This window comes from Panthera pardus, unplaced genomic scaffold, assembly GCF_024362965.1.
Source record: "Panthera pardus isolate Hobbes unplaced genomic scaffold, ASM2436296v1 HiC_scaffold_6, whole genome shotgun sequence".
Taxonomy (NCBI): Eukaryota; Metazoa; Chordata; class Mammalia; order Carnivora; family Felidae; genus Panthera; species Panthera pardus.
The window spans coordinates 22,572,780-22,597,645 of NW_026526991.1; the positions used below are offsets into that span (position 1 = coordinate 22,572,780).

General features: G+C 38.5%; 2 protein-coding genes across 3 annotated transcripts in view; one reads left to right on the top strand and one right to left on the bottom strand.

The window, feature by feature from the left end:
- The window catches only part of APAF1 (apoptotic peptidase activating factor 1), an 84,840-nt gene extending 82,019 nt beyond the window's left edge, over positions 1-2,821 (bottom strand). Inside the window, 1 exon segment of the mRNA XM_053895318.1 lies at positions 2,676-2,821. The gene's annotated coding sequence lies outside the window, so the exon portion shown is untranslated.
- Positions 2,822-2,962: 141 nt separating this feature from the next.
- On the top strand, positions 2,963-24,047 carry IKBIP (IKBKB interacting protein). 2 transcript variants are annotated; one of them, XM_019446526.2, is made up of 3 exons: positions 2,963-3,463; positions 10,635-10,752; positions 15,714-18,481. In XM_019446526.2, the coding sequence occupies exons 1-3, from the start codon at positions 3,288-3,290 to the stop codon at positions 16,548-16,550; spliced, it is 1,131 nt and encodes a 376-aa protein (XP_019302071.1). In that variant the 5' UTR covers positions 2,963-3,287; the 3' UTR covers positions 16,551-18,481. The 2 variants fall into 2 exon arrangements, with proteins under 2 accessions (XP_019302071.1, XP_019302073.2); XM_019446528.2 differs by lacking the exon at positions 15,714-18,481 and adding an exon at positions 22,755-24,047 and having other exon boundaries at positions 3,110-3,463.
- Positions 24,048-24,866: the final 819 nt, after the last annotated feature.

A 24,866-nucleotide genomic window follows, 5' to 3' on the forward strand; every position in this document is an offset into this window, starting at 1 on the left:
TGTCTCAAAATAAATAAACATTTAAAAACAAAAAACAAGACACATCTTCACGCACTGACATGTAAAGATGTTCACCACAAACTGATTTAAAAAATGAGAAACATGATCCCCAAAACAACACAAAATATGTTGGTATCATATAAACATATTGGGAGATGTTAGGAAGTCTATTCAACGAAAAACATTTTGGGTTACTTCCAAGTAGCAAGATTTGGTGCGTTTCCCCTTTTTCTTTTTTGTACTTTTCTATATAGTCTTAATTTTTTCAATACACATTATCATTTTTACAATTTAAAAAACTTCTTAAAAGTTGCCTGCGTGGCTCAGGTCATGGTCTTGCAGTTCATGGGTTTGAGACCCATGTCAGGCTCTGTGCTGAAAGTTCAGAGCCTGAAATCTGCTTCAGATTCTGTCTCCCTCTCTGCCCTTCCCCTGCTTGCACTGTCTCAAAAATAAAAATAAAACATTTAAAAAAAGAGTTAAAAAAAAACTTATGATTTTTATAAACAGTGATCATACTAAAATCCTAATGTTTAGAAACTTGTATTAAACATTAAGACTAACCACAGCATTGTTGGTATTGAGCATTAGTTCTCACTCAAGGTGAGTGTCAGCTTTAGATCTTCATCTAAAACATATTTCTCACGTGCTTACTCCACTGATGTTTTGGCTGTGCTAAGTATGACAAAGCAACAGAAAATATGCTTTGGTGTCATTCCTTGGATTAAGAGGACACAAAAAAAGAATATTCTTTACAGTATAATATTCTAAGTTCCTACCAACTTTATTTCAAATACAACACAAATTTTTCCATGGGTATAAAATCCAGATCAGAATGTTCGCAAGTTTTTAAAACATTAACAGAACTCTATCCAATGTAATACAGTGAGTGTCTAAATATATTAATTTATGGATTCAGTAAACATTTGAGTCCCTATGTGCCAAGCCCTGAAGTCTACAGAGATTAAATCATATCCCTGAAGGAATTCACAATCTAGTGGGAGAGAAAAATTTAAAGAGATAATTAAAAGACTCACAGAAGTTTTTTTTTTTTATTTTTTATGTTTTTAATGTTTATTTATTTCTGAGACAGAGCACGAGTGGGGAGGGGCAGAGAGAGAGGGAGACAGAGAATCCGAAGCAGGCTCCAGGCTCTGAGCTGTCAGCACAGAGCCTGACATGGGGCTCCAACTCATGGAATGCGAGATCATGACCTGAGCCCAAGTCGGTCGCTCAACCGACTGAGCCACCCAGGCGCCCCTTAAAGAGATAATTAGAATGTGATGTCCTAAGTGCAAAAATACAGGTAAGTACAAATCATTTGGGGTGCACAGAGAGGAGGGATAATCATTAAGTGTCAACAATGACTATATACTTTTAAAGTCACAACTGTGGCACTTGCAACATAGGGAAATAGAGCATGTGCCTATACTTGGCAAGGTTCACCTTGACATCTCATGTCCAGCATGCTAATGTCCAGTATTAGCATGAAACTGAATAATAGAAAGTTATGATTGGAATAAAGCTATGATATTTTTTAAACATTAATAACATTTTATGATCTCAATTTAAACATAAATGTCCCCTCTGGGGCCTGGGTGGCTTAACTGGTTAAAGCCTCCGACTCTCAGTTTTACCTCAGGTCATGATCTCTCGATTTGTTAGTTCGAGCCCTCATCCAACTCCACACAGACAATGCAGAACCTGCCTGGGATTCTCTCTCTCCCTCTCTCTCGCTCTCTGCCCCTCCCCTGTGTTCTCTCTCTCTCAAAATAAATAAACTTTAAAAAATTTTTGAACATAAAACGTCCCTTAATTTTTAGTTAATTTTTTTAGGTTATTTCGAATTGCTAAGCAAATTGACAACCTGAAACTAATTTCCAACTTTACCCATCCCCATTATGTAAATTTTAAACACGTTTTTAAACTCTGCACAAATCATAATATTCTGAAAAAAATTCAGTGTCCCACTTTTGTAACTGCATCAAAATGTAAAAACAAACTTCAAAGATGTTAAACAGAAAGAAAGTAAAGGGCAATTTCATCCAGGAAACCAGTAATAGTTGGCTACTTCCTCTCTCAGTAATCTCTCTTCCTGGTACAGGAGCAGGATGGTTAGTTACTAATTATTCCTTGTCCCAGAATTCTGCGTCCCTGAAATCGGCTACTGAACCTCCAAAAAACCCAGCTCGGGCAGAAAAGCGAGGCACAAACTTACCCAAACCTGTGCACCATGGTCTTACTGGAAAGAGCAGCCCTGCGGGGACAGACTGGGAAGTCAAGGTGGGGGTGGCGGTCTGGGGAGGGAAGCAATGGGGGCTTCCTAAAAGGAATGTAGGGCGCGGCGCGCAGCCCCGGGGCAAGTCCGGGCCTCACAGGTGCCTACCAGAGCCTCCGTAGCCCGGGGCGCCTGAATGAATTTCGACCCCCCCCATCCCCGGGGACCTCTGACTGGCGGAAAGGTAGATGTCACCCCCGCAGGCCGACCACACAGGCCCGGGGCGCCGAGGTGAACCCGGGTCCGAGGGCCGCCCTCTGGGTGGACCCCACCCCAGACACAAAGGGAGGAGGGCCACTCGGGCAGTCGCTCTTTCCCTTCAGCGGAGCCTGGCGTCCCTACGGACGCCGCCGCGGCTTCAAGTCCTCGAGGGTCGCTGATGGCCGAGACTCCTCACCTTCCGCTCCCTCGCCCCTTCAGGCCAGAAATACAGCATCAGCGTCCACTTGGTAACCCCCTCTTCGCCTCAGAACCGCGGAGCAGTCAAAGCCCGCTCCGCCCGCCCAGCCCGGACAGCGCGCGCCCGCGCACGCAAATAAATAACACTCCGAGCGCCCAGGACAGTACGCCTCCGCGCGCGCTCCAGCTGCTGCTAGTGGCCGCGCGCGCCTAAGGATGCGTCCTCCGCCCCACCCCATGGCGGGGGCGTGGCTAAGCCACGGGGGCGCGCCGCCGCCCTCCCTTGACAGGGGAGGGCGGCGGCGCGCTCCACGTGGCGCGCGCTGCCCCTTCCCGCCCCCTCGCTTCGGGGCGCGCCGCGCGCGCCCGGAATCCACGATTTCTTCAGGTTTGTGGCATTAATGCTGAGGAAAGGGGAAATAAGGTCGCCAGGTGCCTTCGCTGGCGGGAGGCTGGAGGAGTCTGTGAAGCTGGAGAACGGCCGGGAAAGGAGGGGACAGGTTTCTGGGCGGCACTAAGTCCAGGAGGGGGCGCGGTCACTGCTGAGGCGTCCCGCTCACCCAGGGTGAAGCTCCCTTCTCTGGGTTTGTCGTCCTCCGGACCTCCAGACATGTTCGAGGTGAAGAGCCGGAAGAAGTCGGGACCCAAGGGAGCCCCCTCGGAACCGGGGAAGCGGAGCGACGGGGGGAAGAACCCCGAGGCCCGGGGCGGTGGAGGCGGGGGCTGGGCGGACCCCCGGACCGGCGTGAGCCTGCTGTCGCTGGGGACGTGCCTGGGCCTGGCCTGGTAAGTGGACGTGGGCCCTGGGTCCGGCCTCCGACGGTCGCCCCGCTCTTCCCTGGGCGCCGCGCGGTTCAGCATCCCGCTGACCTCCAAACCCCAGACGTGCGGCTTCGGTTTCTCTGCCTCAAAAAAAGGACAGCCCAACTTTTTTTTTTTTTCCTTTTCGCTCGTTTCTTCCAACTCATTTTTACTTTGTATTAGTAATGTGTCCTGATCACTCAACTGGAGTTGAAACTAAGGCCTGGGAACCAGTCGGCCATTTTTTAAGAGATGCAGATTTGGCCAAACTTTATTAAGCGCTTGCTACGCGTCGAAAGCTTTTCCGTTCGTGTAACCCACCATTTCCTGTCCGCTGTACATTTATTTGTCTTGGACGCAGTTGTCCCACCTTCACCCCATAACTGCCTAATGGCAGGGTTCGCAACCGTTAAAGAAGTTATTATGATCTCAGGGCAACAAGCGGTTAATGATAACCTCAGAGTTTGGAGGATTTCTCATGTGTTGATCATCGTTCATGCGTTATGAATTTAAGGTGTATTCCTAAATTCCAGATTGAATTTGACTACTGTGAAATGACAAAAGTGTAGTTCTGGTGTTCACCGAAAACTGAACATCTATAGTTTTTAAACCAAGCAAATAGCCATACATTGTTATAAGAAAAATGAATATTAGAAATAACCTTAAAACCAACTTATTAATTGTATTTTCCCCATTTTCTTGAGGAATAACCTGTTTCATCTTAATAACAGGACTGATGCTTTAAATTAAAATTTCCTCCACTTTTAATTGATTTTTAAAGTATTTAGAAGATAGTTATACATCTTCAAGAGTAAAAGAATTCTAGAAGGGACCCTGGATGTCCTTTAGACCATTTTTGATGGTACTAAATTTTGAATTATACTCTACTGGTGACTGAGTTGAAGTTAAAAGATTTGTTACAATAAACTGAATGTTATTGAATGTGCTTTTTTAAAAAAAAGACATTATTCATCTTAGCAATATGATATTTTGTTTATGTAATATTTTGATTTTAAAGACTAAATTTATTCTTGTAAATAAACTGCTCTTATGTCTTAAAATACATGACTGTCCCGCACCTGGGTGGCTCAGTCAGTTGGGCTTCTGACCTCCACTCAGGTCGTGATCCCCCAGACGGTGGGTTCGAGCCCCAGCGTTGGACTCTGCTGGCAGCTCAGAGCCTACTTTGGATTCTGTGTCTCCCTTTCTCTGTGCTCCTCCTCTCTCTCTCTCTCTCTCTCTCAAAAATAAAAACATTAAAAAATTTTTTTAATATAAATAAAATGCATGAATTTCTTTAGATAAATAAGAATCCTTTTTTACTGAGAAAGCTATTCAGTAATAGGCTAAAAGATACAGATCTTTCTTGGCTTAGGATGGGATTACTTCCCAGTGAGCTCATGATAAATTGAAAATATCATAAGACCAAAATGCATTTAATGCACCTCACCTACCAAGTATTATAGTTTAGCCTAGCCTGCCTTAAATGTGTTCAGAATGCTTAACATCAGCAGACACTTGAGCAAAATCATCTAACAAGCCTTTTTTATAAGGAAGAATTGAATATCTTATATAACTTAATACTGAAAGTGAAAAAACACAATGGCTGTACTTGAATCAGTTGTATACTCTCTTAGTCACATGGCAGACAGGGAGCTAAAGGCTGCCACTGCCTAGCATCAGGAGAGAGGATCCTACCAAGTAGAGGATCAGGATCACATTGCTAGCCCAGGAAAAGGTCAAAATTCAAGGTACAGTTTGTACTGAATGACCAAAAAGTCAAAAAAATTTAAGTCAACCCATTTTAAGTTGGGGATCATCTGTACATGTTGCTTCCTTCTCTCTGAAACCTAATACAATTGGTTTTAGTTACTGAATTTATTCTCATTAATTATCCAAAGACCCATATTCATATAAGACAAATTACATCATAAAATGTTCAACTTTTCAGTAATTTGGTTACTATTCTGGGAAAACACACTAACAAATCTATAAAGGAAAACTTGAAAGGTAGACACTTTAGTGCAGGAACTTACTGTCAGTGCTCACAATAAAAACACAAGTTACATTCAAAATTTTCACTAACCTCATTTTTCATCTTTTATCCGTTGTTTCTTGTTAGTGAAGTTTTATCTGAAAGGGTTATGCTTTAAATGCCTTGATTTTCAAAAATGGAATATGGTTACTATTTTCCTGAACATTCAGTATTGTGCCTGAAAATGAAGCTGTAGTATGAAACAGAAGGCTAAGTGGATACTAACCTTAGTGGCCCTGGAACTCCCTTTCTTGCATAAGGTCCATTATAACAACTTCCTTTGCTTATTTGCCTCTTTTTCATTACTAAGTTGAAACAAAGCCAGAGAAACCCTGTTAAGTCCTCAGTCAGCTATCTGCCACCATCTAAGATTACTAAAGGAGCTACATAGAATCAACACCCTAAGGAAATGAACACTTTTTTGTGCTACAGGGCCCTGAATCTGAGGTGTCTGTAGACAACAATAGATAGATGAAGGAGTTGATGATGAAGTGTTATAAGGCCAACACTAAAGTAGCCAATTAACCTGGGTCCCTTTCTTCTGTATCTTTTCCTATATGATAATGAGAAGAGGCCAAAAAACAATAAGGGTGTTCTTCTCTTCCTGTAAGGGGTCTAATCCATCCATTCCATCTTTCATTTACTATAAACCCAAACCTGGTTTCAACAGTGAACAGATGTGGAACTTCCATCAACTGTAAGCAGTGGAGAAAGCTGATCCTTTATACTACTATAGGCTTGTCATAGGGATGAAAAGCAGCTGCACAAAGCAGTCTGAAAGAAAGGGCCAGCATATAAGAGAATAGCTGATGTGTAGTGTCCTAACTGCATAAATTTGTAGAGATTAAATTCTCTACAACAATCTTATGAAGTCACTTTACAGATGAGACTATAACAAAGATAAATAACTTGCCCAAGATGATTATACAGCTAGTAAATAGCAGAGCCAAAGTTGCTCAGCTCCATACCTTTTTTTTTTTTTTTTCTGAGAGAGAGAGAGCATGTGTGATCAGGGGAGGGGCAGAGGAGAGGAAGAATCCCAAGCAGCTCTGCCAAACCTGACATGGGGCTCGAACTCATGAACTGTGAGATCGTGACCTGACCCAAAATCAAAAGCCAGACACTCAACCAACTGAGCTACTGAACCAGCTAGGTGCCCCTCAGCTCCGTGCTTTTAACCAGTATGATATGCTTCCTCCCTTTGATACTAATCCTTAAGAGGCCAAGATCCTAGAAATAAAAATCCCTAGTCCAGAACTATTTATAGTCCTTTTCTAACTAGAAGCTATAGCCCTTAGTAGACCCTGTCTGTCTCATCTAAACTGAGGAAGATTGGGAATAAGGGGGCCTTGAACTTCTGTTAGAATATGCCTCTGACAAAGCCCTTTGGACACTACTCTGGATGCCAATTTCAAAAATTTAGTTTTTCAGGATTGAAGCTACTTTCTGTCAACATTGACTTCTAGAAAATCATCCTTCTCCTTAATGTTAAATGAGTTAATATTTATAAATCATTTTAAATTTTTTAATGTTTTTGTTTTTTGTTTTTTTTTTTTGAGAGACAGAGTACAAGTTAGGGAGGAGCAGATAGAGAGGGAGACAGAATCTGAAGCAGGTTTCAGGCTCTGAGCTGTCAACACAGAGCCCGATGCAGGGCTCAAACTCATGAACTGTGGTATCATGGCCTAAGCCAGTCAGATGCTGAACCAACTGGGCCATCCAGGCACCAGTATGAATCATTTTAGAATAGTGCCTGGCACATCTAAGTGAAAAATAAAATAAATGTATTTTAACTCAGCACCATTCAAACCAGTTTTCATTTTTTTCATTACTAGCACAAAATCAGCTTAAAAAAATTTTTTTATGTTTTTATTAATTTTTGAAGGAGAGAGAGAAACAGCATGAGTGGGGGAGGAACAGAGAGAGAGGGAGACACAGAATTCGAGGCAGGCTCCAGGCTCTAAGCTGTCAGCACAGAGCCCGATGCAGGGCTCAAACTCACAAACTGTGAGATCATGACCTGAGCTGAAGTCAGACGCTTAACCGACTGAGCCACCCAGGCGCCCCATCTTTATGCTTGTTTTTACTTACATGCATTATTATTCATATGTAGCAATGTCTTTTTTTTTTTTAATCTGTTGAAAAGCTAGCCATGAAAAAAAAAACTACAAATTATCATCAGAGATATTTGCACTAATATGACATAGTTTTCTCCAAGGTTTTGCTTAATATTTTAATGTTAAAGAGAAGTCCAGAAATAGCCAGCATTAAAAGTTTTAATAAAATGAAAAGTGCTATAATGTGTTATAGTAGTGGATCAACCTTCACAAAAGTCTCTTCTAATGATTTTATTCTGAATAAACACATGGATCTACAGGATAAATCCTTGTAGTAACACTGGAGTAAAGGATGATAAAACTAATCTCTGAAATTAGACTTATTTCATTAGTGTATTCTCCATCCTTGGTCTCTGTCTAATCTCAGTAAGCCTATACTCTGAAAAGAATCTCTTAAAATCCAAGAATGAAACAGCCAATATAAAAAAGAAGTCTATACATTCATCTTTGAAAATTAGGATAATGGTATTTTCTAATAACCAGAAATTTATTTAAGTCATACTGGGGGGTGGGGGGCGCCTGGGTGGCTCAGTCAGTTAAGCGTCCGACTTCGGCTCAGGTCATGATCTTACAGTCTGTGGGTTCGAGCCCCGCATTGGGCTCTGTGCTGACAGCTCAGAGCCTGGAGCCTGCTTCCAATTCTGTGTCTCCCTCTCTCTCTGCCCCTCCCCTGCTCATGTTCTGTCTCTCTCTGTCGCAAAAATAAATAAAAACATTATAAAAAAAAGTTAAAAAAAAATAATGTCATACTAGGGGGGTGCCTGGGTGGCTTAGTTGGTTAAGCGTCCAACTTCAGCTCAGGTCATCTCATAGTTTGTGAGTTGGAGCCTCACAAACAGAAAGCAGGCTTTCTGCTCTCCCAGTCCATTTTGGATCCTCTGTCCCCTTCTCTCTGCCCCTCCCCCCCATAAACATTTAAATAAATAAATATCATATTAGGGACACTTGGATGGCTCAGTCGGTTGAGCAACCTGCTCTTGATTTCAGCTTAGGTCAGGATCTTACAGTTTCACGGGTTCCAGCCCCGTGTTAGGCTCTGCACTGACAGCATGGAGCCTGCTTGGGAGTCTGCCTCTCCTCTGCCCCTCCCCTGCTCGTGCTCTCTCTGGCTCTGTCAAAATAAATAAAAACTTTAAAAAAAATAAAAATAAAAATCATATTAGCACATAGGAGAAAAGTCAATCTATGCTAATTATGTAACCTGGGCTTACTCAATTCACTGTTATCTCATAGGACAGAGATTAGCCATCATCAAAAGAAACTTATTTCATTCAGTATTGTAAACATTTGTTCAAAAAGCAAAAAGTTCATTTTAGTTTTGGACAGTTTTATAGCAAGTTAACCTAATAATGACATTTATGAGTCTGAAACATCACCTTAGCAATGGTACGCAAACCTCAGAAGTCTTTCATCTTTCTTTTGAGTTTTGGGATCTTTAAATGTTTGTCTTTCAATGGAAGTCAATTTCATAAAACACTATCAATTAGTAGTTCTCAGCTTGACTGAATACTCAGATAATCTGGGGAGCTTTGAAGATTTCTGATATCCAAGTCACATCCTACACCACATAAGTCAGAATTTCTGTGGGTGGGATCCAGGCATGAGACTTTTTAAAAGCAGACAAGTGACTCCAATATGTAGCAAAGCTTTTGAACCACTGGTCTATGTACTGTGATTTAAGTACTTTCTTCATATGGTTCTGCTCCACTGCTTTTTGATGACTCAATAAATAACACAAAGAATTTTAACCGCTGCTTTTTCTGAGCCCAAAGAATTGAGTCAAAGTAGATGAACCAAAATGGTATTAGATCCAAAGCATTTCTTTTGTGTTTGCTTATTTCAAGTCCTATACAAACTCTATTTATTGTTTTTAAGATTTGGATAACTTTTTTATGCTTCTACCCTTTGCTACTTTATCAGATGAAGAATACAATCCAATTTTAAAATGGCATCTATCTAAAGTACATTTATGTAGAAAATAAAGTACACCTATATGACTCGTAGTGTTGAGTATAATTAATTGTAGAGCTTATACTCCCGGCATTGCATTATATCACCACTTTGACAATGACTCCTGTTTTCATAGTTTTAACTATTGTTATTTTGCGACTTCTAATCATCATCTCTCTGTCCTATTCCAATTTTATTTTCTTTTCTACATTTTAGTTTAAAAATACCTTTTTGGGGGGGTTGTCTGGGTGGCTCAGTCGGTTAAGCGTCCAACTTCAGCTCAGGTCACGATCTCACAGTTCATGAACTCGAGCCCCACGTCGGGCTCTGTGCTGATAGCTGAGAGCCTGGAGCCTGCTTCAGATTCTGTGTCTGCCTCTCTCTCTGCACCCCCCCCCCCCCCCCCCCGTTCATTCTCTTTCTCTCTCAAAAATAAACATTAAAAAAAAAAATTTAATACTTTTTTTATATAGGTAACTCTTCTACATTTCAGTATGAAAACACTTATTTTCTAGATCTTACCCATATATAGCCTTGAGAAAAATAGTAGGGATCCCATATCTTGTTCTAGATAATTCATCGTTTCTTCCTCCAAAATATTTCTTGTGCATACAACTATCACACCATCTCACTCCTGAACTTAGACTTGAACAGGAATAGTTTTCACTTTCTATTAATTTGTTGAAATAAACTACTAAAGGCTGTCACCACTCATACCAGAATTTATGTTGTCCTTACCAGAAGTATAAAATGTTCCTTCAGAATTCAAACTTGGGGGCCTGGGTGGCTCAGTCAGTTAAGCATACGACTCTTGATATCAGCTCAGGTCATGATCTCAGGGTTCGTGGGATCAAGCCCCAAGTCAGGCTCTGACTTGTATGTGCTGACTTGTGCTGACAGTATGGAGCCTACTTGGGATTCTCTCTAACCCTCTCTCTCTCTGCCCCTCCCTCACTTGTGCACACACTCACAATAAATAAATAAACTTTTTTTAAAAATTCTAACTTAAATGGATATAAATTAGGAGGTAGTGAATTTTTTTTTTCTTTTCCAGGTTTGTATTTCAGCAGTCGGAAAAGTTTGCAAAGGTGGAAAGCCAATACCAGTTACTGAAAATAGAAACCAACAAGTTCCAAGGACTTCAAAGTAAAATCAGTTTAATTTCAGAAAAGGTAATTATTAATTGGCTTATTTGGGAAGATTTTCCCATTTTTCTTCCCTACTACCACACTTCTACCCCAGTTCATAATTTCCTTTTTCCTGCCTTTTAGACCATTACTGTCTTAACTCTCACTGGTTTTCCTACATCTTTACATTCTCCCCTTCAATCCAATTTAGACTCAGATTATTTTGAAAGGATTGGATTCTTTTTAATATAATATATGTTACTGTTTAAAAAGACCAATATTCTCATATTGATATGACTCCAAATTTCTATTTAAGTGTCTAGGGTACTGAAAATATAATTGTTCTTTAGGTAGGTACAAAATTAGAATAGGAATGGACTTTTTGGGCAAAGATCCATCAGTTGCTTTTTTTTTTCTTCACTTTCCATCTCGTAAATTTATATACATCTGCATATAATAATGACTAATATAAAAATAAATATTGATTCTGTAGCCAAATGAAAATTAAAATCCATGTGTATGTTGTGTTTCTTAAACCTGCAAATGTAGATGCATTATTGCTGGAATTCTTAGATATGTGAGACAGATAAAAAAATTTTAACTGCCATGCTTCTCAGGAGAAGTCAGCTGCAACCAATAAAGCATCATGGAGGTCTTGTCTGGCTAACAGAAATCAAGCTATCACTGGGAAACATGCCTTCTTTGTTCATTTATTCATTCACTAAACCTTTACTCGTGTCATAAGGTAGACAAGGACTTGTGCTTGGCACCAAGGTGAACAAGGATTTACAAAATAGACAAATGAAATGGAGGGTCTGAGTTCCTGCAGCCTCATGCACAGAATTAGTATATAATCCCCCAGAAGAGAAAAGCCATGGATGAAAATTATACACCTCTCACATATGTCAGGGGATTCCGTAGAGGGTAAGCTTAGGGGCCTTGGAAAGAAGCTGCATAGGGCTGCAAGAATGGGTATTTTGACATAGGGCTCAAGTTGGAATCTGGTTGTACTTGTTGGGGCTATAAAATTATAAAATATGTAATGGGGCTTGAAACCACGAACTGTGATATCATGACTTGAGCCAAAACCAATTAGATGCTCAACCAACTGAGCCACCCAAGCGCCCCTGAAAATTTTATTTTTAAGTAATGTCTACACCCAATGTGGGACTCGAACTTACAACCCCGGGATCGAGAGTTGCATGCTCTATATATGTATATATATATGTATACACATACACACACACACACACACACACACACACACATATATTTATAGAATTAGAAAAATTATGGAAAAAAAAATCCCAGGAGATAGGAACTCCATGTACTTAAAAGCTATTGAAAATAAATTTTGAAGAAAGACTTCCTTTTTAAGTGAAAAATTTGGTGGCAATTAAAATGCTTTTTGAGGCAGATTTTTAAAATATCATCATGGGATCCAAGAAATATTCAGTCTTCGCAAAACTCTTTCTCTCCCAGTCTTCCCTAGGAGTAGTTCAACAATAGCTGCCTTTTCGCAAAGCTGGTCCTAAAGGCCAGCATAATCAGTAGGAGAGGAAAACAACTGGATGTGGGCTCTCATCACAACTGTGTGACCTTAGAAAAATAACTTTAACTTCTCTTGGCCTCTATTTCATCATTTATTAAATGAGAATAACAGGATTTTTATGAGGATCAGATGTGATATAATGTATATGCAAACTTTTTGAAAACTTTAAATAGTAATAAATTTAAGGTATTAAGCCCTTTTTCAAAAAATATGAAAAAACTATTAGGATACATTGACAGCCCCAAATGCAAATTATTGTAGCATGCTAAACACCATGTATTTTTAGATTAAATCTTGAGACCTTTACTATGGTGAAAAGTTGATCTTGTACTTGGTTGGGGTCTACTGGGATATAGTGCGTCCAGATTACAATGATGGTCTGATAAACAGCCTAAATAGGAAATTACCTTCGGTGAAGATAAGCTTACATCTTCAAAATGCTGATATTAAGACAACTAACAGTATTACTGATGTACAAATATTTCTCAGAATTAATTTCTAGGGGCGCCTGGGTGGCTCAGTCGGTTAAGTGTCCGACTTTGGCTCAAGTCATGATCTCACGGTTTGTGAGTTCAAGCCGCGCATCGGGCTCTGTGCTGACAGCTCAGAGCCTGGAGCCTGCTTCGGATTCTGTGTCTCCCTCTCTCTCCGCCCCTCCCCCACTCACGCTCTATCTCTGTCTCTCAAAAAATGAATAAATGTTAAAAAAAATTAAAAAAAAATTTTCTAAAGGATCTTGTATTATAGCTACATGTGTACATTAAAAATAATTTTTTAAAGATCTTATTTTTTTTTTAAGTTTATTTATTTTGAGATAGAGCATGTGAGCAGCGGAGGGGCAGGGAGAGAGGATCCCAAGCAGGTTGTACACTGCCAGCACAAGAGTCCAACATGGGCCTCGAACCCACGAACCGTGATATCATGACTTGAGCCGAAACCAATTAGATGCTCAACCAACTGAGCCACCCAGGCACCCCTGAAGATTTTATTTTATTTTTATTTATTTATTTATTTTTTTTTTAATGTTTATTTATTTTTGAGATCGAGAGAGACAGAGCATGAACGGGGGAGGGTCAGAGAGAGAGGGAGACACAGAATCCGAAGCAGGCTCTAGGCTCCGAGCTGTCAGCACAGAGCTTGACGCGGGGCTCAAACTCACAGACCGTGATACCATAACCTGAGCTGAAGTCGGACGCTTAACCGACTGAGCCACCCAGGCGCCCCTGAAAATTTTATTTTTAAGTAATGTCTACACTCAATGTGGGACTCGAACTTACAACCCCGGGATCAAGAGTTGCATGCTCTATTGACTGAACCAGCCAGGCACCCATAAAAATAATTTTTAAACAAGGCTTCAGAGTGGTTTTATTATATTTGGTCACACATTGTTCCTAGCTTTCACCTGGGATTGCTTCAGATCTTGACTGGGTAGGCCTAGAAGGTTTATGGCCATTCTTCCTAAATATCAACAAACATGTTTTTTATACCATAAGATACAGGGGCTACAAAAAAGCATTAGACATGCTTTCTTCCCCAAGGAATTTAGAAGCTTTCGTATCTTCACCTAATAACATCAGTCTGTTGAAGAGTCAGATTTCGGAGTCACTTCTAAGCCTTTCCTCATTTCAGACTGCTGATCTCCCCTCAAAGCATCCATTCTCCCCATGCTAATTCTGTCATGACACGAATCATAATCTATTGTCAGTTTTTGTTGTCATTAATTTGCCTCCTTTACTGCTCTTTAGAGCCAACACTGTGTTTTTTATCTCTATACCCCTGATGCCTAATAATGGAACAGAGGATAATCAAGAAATCTTTTATTTTTTAAGTTTATTTATTTATTTTGAGAGAAAGACAGCATGAGCAGGGGAGGAGTAGAGAGAGAGAGAGAGAGAGAGAGAGAGAGAGAGAGAGAGAAAATCCCAAGCAGGCTCCGCACTGTCAGCGCAGAGCCCAATGCAGGGCTGAAACTCACAAAACTGTGAGATCATGAGAGCCAAAACTGAGAGTCGGACGCCTAACCGACTGAGGCACCCCGATGATCAATAAATCTTAATAGATCTCCAGAATGTGATGTAAAAGATCCAAAGTGCTGTCTCCTCTGTCCTGTTATAAAGTCAGGAACCATATTATGTCTATATTTTCATACCTAGTGTGTAGCACGAGGTCTGGCACAGAGCGAACACTCAAAAATTCTTTAATTATGTGTGCTAAGTACCAAACAGGTGTCAAATTACACAACACAATAGGTGCTCCAGAAGTTTGGGCTGTCAGGGCTAGGGCTGTGGAGGAATGCTGCACTGAGGGGTGAGATCTGGTCTGAACCTTAAAGGAAAGACAACTTAGCTAAGCAACAAGGAGGGAAGAATAGCATATAGAGATAAATTTAGGACTTTATCATATTAGAAGTATTAGGAAACATTGTGGGTTTTTTAATGTTGTACCATCATGTTCATGGCAGTTTTTAAAAGCTTAATTTGGCTCTAGTGTGTAGGATGATTTAAAAAAGTAACTAGAAGCAGACATTAGATAATACTTCTGGAATATTTTCCTTGATCATTGAAGTCTGGTTTTGGTGCCCCATGTAAGTGCTTCCATAATTCTTCCCCTGTCATAACACACATAGACTTGGCTTTCTCCTCAATTAAACGAAGCTGCCTAAGGGCAGAACCATGTCTTTTATAGTATTATGTCTTCAACACTATGCTGAAATATTTAATAAGTTAATGATCATTCTAGACCTTCCTGTAGTCTCTAAGGCTGTTATCTATACGTAAGTTTAGACTAAAAGAGGTCCACAGCTTGACCTGTCTCTATTCTAGGCACATATGAGGAGATGCCAGAAACTTTACCGAAATATACTTATTAGCACAGATTACTATTTGATGTGAGTTGCCTCACTGAACATGATTTTTATTCATTTTTGCCTTTGTTATAGCTATAAGATCTGATTCTGGTACCTTCTCTGTAAGAGGTCAGTCAAGAAATTTTCAGGCACAAACTCTTCCAGAATCATAGAACTTAAGAAATAAATCTATGATTAACTAGAATTCTATGATTAACTAGAATTCTGTGATTAACTAGAATTAACTAGGTTACAGTTTCTAAAAAAAGCCAAATAACTATAAAAATGACAACTAGGTTGCTCTCCATTGGAGTAAGAAAAGAAGGAAATGTGATATACTTCAGGCTTCTTTGACATTATTTCTTTCTTGAATATCCTTCCATGAAAATGTGCAAATATTTAGATTTATAAATTCAGGTGCATGTTTTTCTACCATAGTGCTAATCTATCGCATTTATTTAAAATGTTTTTCTGTCATTATGCTTCTGATATAATTGGATATCTCAGACATATTCAGAATTTGAACTGGGGGTGTGATTGTTAAAGTGTGTTTCCCTAATATAAAAGTTATTAAGTAGCTTTGGGAATTGTTTTGTGTTATAAATACAGCTTGAGTCTACTGAAAGTATCCTGCAGGAAGCTGCATCATCCATGTCCTTGGTGACCCAGTTTGAGCAGGAAGTATCCAGCCTGCAAAGTACCATGCATGACATTCAAAATAGTGAAGAGCTGCTCACCCAAAAGATGCAAAGCCTTAATGAGAAATTCCAGAATGTTTCAGATTTCTGGAAAAGAAGCCTAGATGAAATGAATGTTAATACAGACACTTTCAAATCAGAATCAAAACACATACATTCTCAAGTTACTGTCCAAATTAACTCAGCTGAACAAGAAATAAAATTGCTCACTGAAAGGCTAAAAGATTTGGAAGATAGCACACTAAGAAATATTAGAACAGTAAAAAGACAAGAAGAAGAGGATCTTCTGCGAGTAGAAGAGCAGCTTGGCTCTGATACAAAAGCAGTTGAAAAGTTAGAAGAGGAACAGCATGCTCTCTTTGCCAGAGATGAAGACCTGACTCATAAGCTTTCCAGCTATGAACCCAAAGTTGAAGAATGCAAGACACATTTGCCAGCAATTGAAAGTGCTATTCGCTCTGTTCTCAGGGTCTCTCAGGATCTGATAGGGACAGAAAAAAAAATAGAAGACTTGACTACTCAGATGTTTAATATGGAAGATGATATGCTGAAAGCAGTATCTGAAATAATGGAGATGCAGAAAACCCTTGAAGGAATTCAGTATGATAATAGCATATTAAAGATGCAAAATGAACTGGATGTTCTAAAAGGAAAAGTTCATGATTTTATGGTATATTCAAATACAAGAGAAAAGGGAACTTTAGAAGAATATAATCCAGAAAATAAAGGAATTGATAATGATTTTTAAATGCACTACATTTATTTTGATGACCATATTGTTATACGTAAACTTATTGTTTCCATGCTTTTATGTTATTTTGATATGCCTCACTTTATCCTACATTAGCAGCAAGTAAGTGAGATATTCACACACTTGGATTATCCAGATAATCAAAGCTTACCCTTTTAAGCAATAAAATTTATTTCATTTTGGCCATTTTAAATAGAAATATTTCCAAAATAACTTCTCTGCTTTTTTAAAGCAATATACTTAATATTTTTAAATGTTTTTCTAATAATTAATGGGCATTACTATGAATTTCACCTATTATATTGGACCCAAATATATTAACATGGCTAGAAGCTATTGAGGAGTATTTCCCTTCTCACTAAATGACCCTAGTTTGCTATATTTTCAAACCTTATGTCTATTTCTTATACCCTTATTACCACCTAAAGATGCGACCCATTGGCCCGAGGTTGGGTGGGAATGTGCCTGCCCTAATCAGTTCTGCATTTGCTTTGTAATTTACTGCAAGCCAAGATCCAGACCACCAAGTGCATAGGGAATTTGTCTAAAATGAAAAATAAGATGCCCAAGGAGGAACTTAAGGTGCTTTGCTATGAATTAATATGTACTTTTTGAAAACTATGGAGCCTGGGAAACATTTTTACTTTTTATTAAGGTTCTAAAATATGTTACAGATACTTGTAAGAATTTTTAAATAAGAGTAAATATGGGGGTGCCTGGCTGGTTCAGTCCATAGAGTATACAACTCTTGATCTCAAGGTCATGAGTTTAAGCCCCATGTTGGGCATAGGGATTACTTTAAATTTTTTTTAATTAAAAAAAAAAAAGTAAAGATGTTTCTATTGAAGTTTTTACCCTATGAATTAAGTGTGTATCCTCTGAAGTATGGACTATTGGAATATCTTTGTATACCTGGGCTTTCTTTGTTTTTTCAAAGGTTCTATCTGTGTTACAGACTCTCGAGTTTGCTAGATACATGGTCTCTAGATAAATTATTTTATCTACAATAAAAATATACCAATACACCTGTGGCCTATTTTAAAGAGGAAAAAGCAACATAATGAGAAATTATGGTAACTATAAGGTAACTAAGCATATGTCATTGTTTTAAAGAGCTCCCAAACTACCCAAGCCAATTTGTTTTACATAGTGATTTTATTTTATTCTAACTCATATAATGGAGTCATAAGGAATAAGATGTAGACATACTGAGATGTGATTAAGGGGAGATCTAGTCAGATTTTTCAAATAATGATAATCGGAAAATGTTCAGGGTTGGGGGAACACATAAGACTCTTATTGGTGACTGATGTATCAAAGTGTCCAAGCTTGGCATTGAAAACTGAGTCAATTGCATATGGAAGGAAGTACTATTCTTACTTGTGTCTTCTTGCCAATAACCAACTATAGTCCCAGTTTTATTATGTAATATCAGTGGAATTAAACACAACTTGAGGGGCACCTGGCTGGCTCACTTGAAAGAGCATGTGACTGTTGATCTCGGGATTGCGAGTTTGAGCCCCATGTTTGGTGTAGAGATTTTTTAAATAAATTAAAATGTTAAATAAATTTTAAAAAATAAGTTTAAATGCATGATCATAGTTATAAAAAATAAACACAAAGAACTTGAAAGCAGTCAATTGCGAAAAGTAGTTGTGGTCAGGTAGTTTTATTATGTAAATTTGCACATTTTTTTAAAAATCCCAAACAAGTTCTGTTTTGGGTTTAGGAGGTCCTATGGTAGACAGCCATGGGTCATAAAGATAAGCCTGAAAGAATGCTACTATTAAAAGCATAGCATTAATTTCTGGAATCTTAACATTAAATCCCTTGACTTCTGAATGTCTTAAGTTCTTATCTGTGTGCACTGACAAAATTGTTTTTGTTTACTTTTATTTTAATGCTAATAAAATAGATTCTGAACTTCACTAGAACTTTGTTATTTCAGCTTCCAACCCAACATCTCAGATGTGATCTTCACTTTTATTTATTTATTTGGCCTATTACCATATTTGATACATCAGTATTAACTTGTATATACCATAGTACTGGTTACAGAAAATGAATGGAAACAAGATGGCCATTCTGTTCTATAGTGACAGTTACAAGGGAATCAAAAACTGCCTTTCTCTAAGTATTTCACGAGAAAACTATTGCGTACATGTATATGCATATTATGTACATGTGCATATGTATATTTTCCTTTATTCAGTTTTTCCTATAAAAACCTGTCAGATTTAGATGTACCTGATTTGTCTTCTGTTTCTTACATTCATTTATATAACACAGATCCTTGAAATTTCAAGAACTTCCTGTGTATCAAATATTAAATTATACTGTTAGTCTTTCCTTTAAGGAAGATTACCATATTCTAAAACACATTTTTGTATCTTTGTAATTGATAACAAATTTTATATCAGTTAATTTCTGATAGTACTGGGTCCATTTTTTTAATTTAGTACAAGTAAATCACTTTTACAAAACAAACACCTAATTTTTTTAACTTCTGGATGCAAAGTTTAAAAATCTATTTATGGAGTGCCTGGATGATTCAGTAGGTTAAGCGTCCAACTCTTCAGCTCAAGTTGTAATCTCATGGTTCATGAGTTCGAGTCCCCTGTCGGGCTCTGTGCTGGCAGTGCAGAACCTGCTTGGGATTCCCGCTCTCCCTCTCTCTCTCTGCCCTTCCCTCACTTGTGTGTGCTATTTCTGTCTCTCAAAATAAATAAACTTAAAAGAATCTATTTATGTCGGTTAAGCATCCAACTTTGGCTTAGGTCATGATCTCACAGTCCATGAGTTTGAGCCCTGCGTCGGGCTCTGTGCTGATAGCTCAGAGCCTGGAGCCTACTGCAGATTCTGTGTCTCTCTCTCTCTACCCCTCCCCCATTCATGCTCTGTCTCTGTCTCAAAAATAAATAAACGTCAAAGAAAAAATTTAAAAAAATATGTTTCCTTAAATTTTGCCTAATGATTGTAAGCTGTTGACTAAGTGTACTTTTATATTTTATAATGAAAAATAAAAATGTTGATTTATTATCCATATGGTTTAATGGAAAACTAGTAAGATACAAAGTCAATGGCATTATTTTTCATCTTAACCTGATTACCTTTCTATGAATCTATAATCTCGATCCAAGATTAGTATGTCATTAAAAATAATGATACTGCAAATTCACCAAACACATGGAAAAAACTCATTTCTCTATATACTTACTTCATATTTGCACAGGTGGCAAAAGCTCTGCAAATTTGCCCATCATCTGTTTTGTTTTGTTTCAGTTCAGCTATAAAGTATTAATTTAATATGATTCAAAATGCTCCATCGCAGCTTTCACAGCAAGGGAGGAGAGAACTACCATTTTGAGTTATTATGTGTCAAACGCTGCTAGGAAGTCTGTGTCCATCATTGTCAACAGTAACAGCTCTGTGTATTGAGTACCTACCATGACCCATATTATCACTACTTCCCACTACAACTTTGCTAGCCTTGACACCCATTATTCAAATGAGGAAATTGGGGTTTATCAAGGTTAGGAAACTTGTAGTCACACTGCTACGTCTGTCTAACTCCAGAGGCTACTGACCTCCCACTATACAATGCAACCTGCTACTGTTCAATCATGGGGAGAAAATCACAAGAAATCTATCAATAGAACCATCTTGAGAATTCAAAAAACTAATTCTGCCAAATGTGTCTCTTCCATGTCACCATTAAAGAAGACTGTAAGTCACCCAAAGGTTGTAACTATGACCTAAAATTGTTTGGGCCTTGGGCATAAGAAGGAACTGATAAATGTTTAGGCAAGAGTGGGAAAGCAAGGTGGAGAAAAAGCCTTAGGCCAGAATCTTCCAATCTAGGCTCTGCCACTAACTGTGTGTTCTTGGGCACTTTATTTGGGGGCTCAGTTTTTTAATTTGTAAAATGAGGGAATTATATCAAAAAATCTCTGGGGTGCCTGGGTGGCTCAGTCAGCTGAGCGTCAGACTTTGGCTCAGGTCATGATCTCACAGCTCGTGAGTTCGAGCCCCGTGTCGGGCTCTGTGCTGACAGCTCAGAGCCTGGAGCCTGCTTCTGCTTCTGCTTCTGTGTCTCCTTCTCTCTCTGCCCCTAAACCACTTGCATTCTGTCTCTGTCTCTCTCAAAAATAAATAAACATTAAAAAAAAAATTTTTTTTTAATCTCTAAGACCCCTTCTGGCTTTACATGGTTTTAAATTTTAGAGATTAATAAAATTTCCAGGTCCTTTAGTTACAGTTCAAAGATCTTTTATCAAAGTTTTTGGAAAACTAGTTGGACCCACATCATTCCCTTGAACCATTTTGCTCCACTTGCAGATTGAGATAATACTGACCATTACAGGACAGCATCTAGCTTAGTACCTTGTATATATGATAGGAATTTGGTAAATATTTAAATTTCTGACTGAATCTTGTGAATCTTTTTGGTAGACTCTCCAACTCTTCTGTCCATTCTAGGCAAATAATTTAAACAAGCCCTAAGTAATTCTAAAAACAATTTGGTGAAACAATCTCAAGACTATTCCTACACTGTGTTCAGTTAATATGTTAGTAAAGATCAATAGAAGTTCATGATAAATTGCTTTTATAAGCTATCAAGTGAAAGAGAGCCTTACTAGCAGTTTCTTAATGATCTGATCCTTATAAAAATAAAGTTCTGGAGCGTCTGGGTGGCTCAGTGGGTTAAGCATTCGACTCCTGATTTTAACTCAAGTCATGATCTCATGGGCTCCTGAATTTAAGCCCCATGTGGAGCCCCTAGGCAGGCTCTTCCCTCACAGGGTGGAGCCTGCTTGGAATTCTCTCTCCCCTCACTCTCTCTCAAAAATAAATAAATAATTAAAAAATAAAGTAAGCTCTTTCTGAGGACTCTGTGTAATGCTGGTAAGCTACATTTACTCTACCAGAGTAAATATGTTAATAAATAATAACCTAATAATGAAATAGAAGAAATAAGCCATCTACTTTCTTCACCCTTTGGAGGCTCTGTTTCAGCAAATACACTTGCAAAACCTTTCCCTTAAAAAAAAAACAGTGTTTTTGCAATCACTACTTGATTTCCTTCCGGTTTGTGGTTACTCTTTAATGTCACACCAATAATAACATTTTCACATTCTAACTTCACTACCAAAAAATATTTTGGGCCACCTCTCCCCACCATTAAATAACATAGCATAAACCTACTGAGGAGAAAAGTCCTAAAATATGTTTTTGAAATCAAACATATGGGCAAGGAGGGGGAATCACTACTATGAGTTAACTATTCTACATTTCAGCTTGTCATAGCTGCCAGGCAGTTATGTGGCTCAAAATGTTCATCAACTAGGGGTTGGATGGGATGGGGAAAAAATGTTCAGCAACTAATGTATCCAAGTTAAACCAAAATGACAATTTATAGATATCAGTATTACAATGGATGGTGGGGAAGGAGGATGGCATGGAAATATACAAAAGTTGAGAACCACTTGTATTTGAAATCACAGGATTTTAGAACTTTGGAGATCGTTTTTTTGTTCTCTGGTTGTTTTGCTTTTTACATATCTATCCTCTGCTACACTGAGTTGAGGTCACAACCCAAGCTGTACTCATCTTTATGTCCCTCACACTTGGTATGCCTAAAATACTAGGAATTTAAGAATTAGTTAATTGAATTATTCATGGATAGATAACCCAGGAAATTATTCATAAAAGTAATAGGAGAGGGGAACCTGGCTTTTTCAGTCAGTAGAGCATGTGACTTGATCTCTGGGTTGTAAGTCCAACCCATGTTGGGTGTGGAAATTACTTAAAAATAAAATCTTTAAATGTAATAGGACAATAAAGATATGCATATGGAGTCTTGGGCATTGGTCCCTTCATTCTAGCACTTGAAATAGCTACAAACTTATGTTTCAAAAATTATGGAGGCACATGGGTAGCTCAGTCAGTTAAGCATCTGACTTTAGCTCAGATCATGATCTCGTATTTGGTGAGTTCAAGCCCCGCATAGGGCTCTGTGCTGGGCGTGGAGCCTGCTTCAAATTCTGTGTCTCCCTCTCTGCCCATCCTCACCTCACTCTCTGTCTCTCAAAAATGAATAAACATTAAAAAACAAAATAAATAGCACCTAAAATTTAAGTTGAATTTTAAATATTAAGCTTTTAATCAAGTTAATTATTGTGGTGTTATATTTTCTTATAGTGTCAGAAGTCTGAAGCTATCGTGGAACAGTGGAAGTCTTTTCAAATAATTGCCCATCTAAAGCATCTACAGGAGGAAATTTATGAAGTGAAAACCTGGTCCAACAGGATAACTGAAAAACAAAATATACTGAACAACAATTTGACAACTCTTTCTCAAGATGTAACAAAAGTAGACCAAAGTACAACTTCCATGGCAAAAGATGTTGGTCTCAAGATTACAACTGTAAAAACAGATATACGACGTATTTCAGGTTTAGTAACTGATGCAACATCATTGACAGATTCTGTGCAAGAATTAGAAAATAAAATAGAAAAAATAGAAAAAGATACAGTAAAAAACATAGGTGATCTTCTTTCAAGTAGCATCGATCGAACAGCAGTGCTCCGGAAGACAGCATCTGAAAATTCACAAAAAATTAACTCTATTAAGAAGATACTTTCAGAGCTAAAGAATGATTTCAACAAGCACACAGATAGGTTTTTAAGCTTAGAAAGTGACAGAGCTAAAGTTATGAAGACCGTGACTTTTGCAAATGATCTAAAACCAAAGGTGTATAATCTAAAGAAGGACTTTTCCCGTTTGGAACCATTGGTAAATGATTTAACACTACGCATTGGAAGATTGGTTACTGACTTACTACAACGAGAGAAAGAAATTGCTTTCTTAAATGAAAAAATATCTAATTTAACAATAGTCCGAGCTGAGATTAAGGATATGAAAGATGAAATAACACACATTTCAGATATGGATTAGTTTGAAATTATTTAGATTAAACTGAAATAACTTTTTTAATAACATGACCTTAGTCATGTCATAAAAATACTTATGACTCAGAAATAATGAAATTTTGGAGCAAATATCATTTTGTATTTGATTTGTGAAACTCAGTAAAGGAAACCTCATTTAAATGGAGTTGAGAGGCCAGAAGGGGGAGTTCTCATGCCGTACAACTCCTTGCAGCCCTTTGCCAAACAGGAAGAAGCCTATACTTGACTACCCCAGCAGGAGGAAGGAACATTTTCTCCCTGAGGCAGCAGCCCAGCCAGTGAGAGACTGTCACAACTCCATCAATGAGAAGCCACCACATTTCAAACTCCCAGGTTACTCCAATGGACTATTTGTTTATAACAATCCCTCCCAACAGCCCCCCTTCCTCTATAAAAAGTAGTCCTCTCCTTTGTTCTCCAGGATTGCCTACCGTTTTGCCATAGCTTGCATGTCCCAAATTGCAATTGTTATTCCTGAATAAACCCATTTTGCTGGTGAAATAACCGGCTGTTTTATTTTTAAGGTTAACGGATTCTGTTTTGTACAGTAAAAACAAAATATTTTAAAGGGTTGAGCACTTGATTTCCAAAATTAATATGCTAATACATATACTTGCAACTTTATATAGCAAGAACCCTATGCATACCCAACACACGTGCGCCCACACATACACACACACACACACACACACACATTCAGACAAGTGGGGAGAAAGGATCTACCAATCTACCACTGGGAAATCTAGATGGGGCAGGATCTGAACCCCACTTGTCCTCATTGACCTTTGACTGTCAGGGAAGCATAGTATGTATGGTTTGGGCCCTAACTGGAGAACTGCCTATCAGGATCAGAACTGTAGCATTCATTATCCATTTAAAAGGGAAACTAGAAAGGTCATAGCCAGGGAGCTTCAGGAAAAGAATCATGTAAGCCTTCCTGGGTCTTTCATGGCTTTAAGAAACAAGTAAAGATTATCTAAGAGTAGGGAAGTGGCAGCTAGAGCAGTTTAAGGGAGAGGCATCACAGATTGCAGGGGGTCTGCCAAGCCTCAGATGGAGAGTGCTCCAAAGGAACACAACTCATATGGTGATGATGTGACCAGAGCAGCCTAAGCAGAGAAGAAAATTCTAACATTTAAAACAGCATTATGTAACTCTACTTATATGAAATTCTAGAAAATGCAAACTATAAAGGCAGAAAATAGATCAGTGGTTGCTTAGGGACGGTGAGAGGTACAGATCACAAAGAGGCACAAAGAAATCTTAAGGAGTAAAGGGTATTTATTATGATGATGGTTTCACGGGTATATACATGTGTCAAAATTCATCAAATTGTATTCTT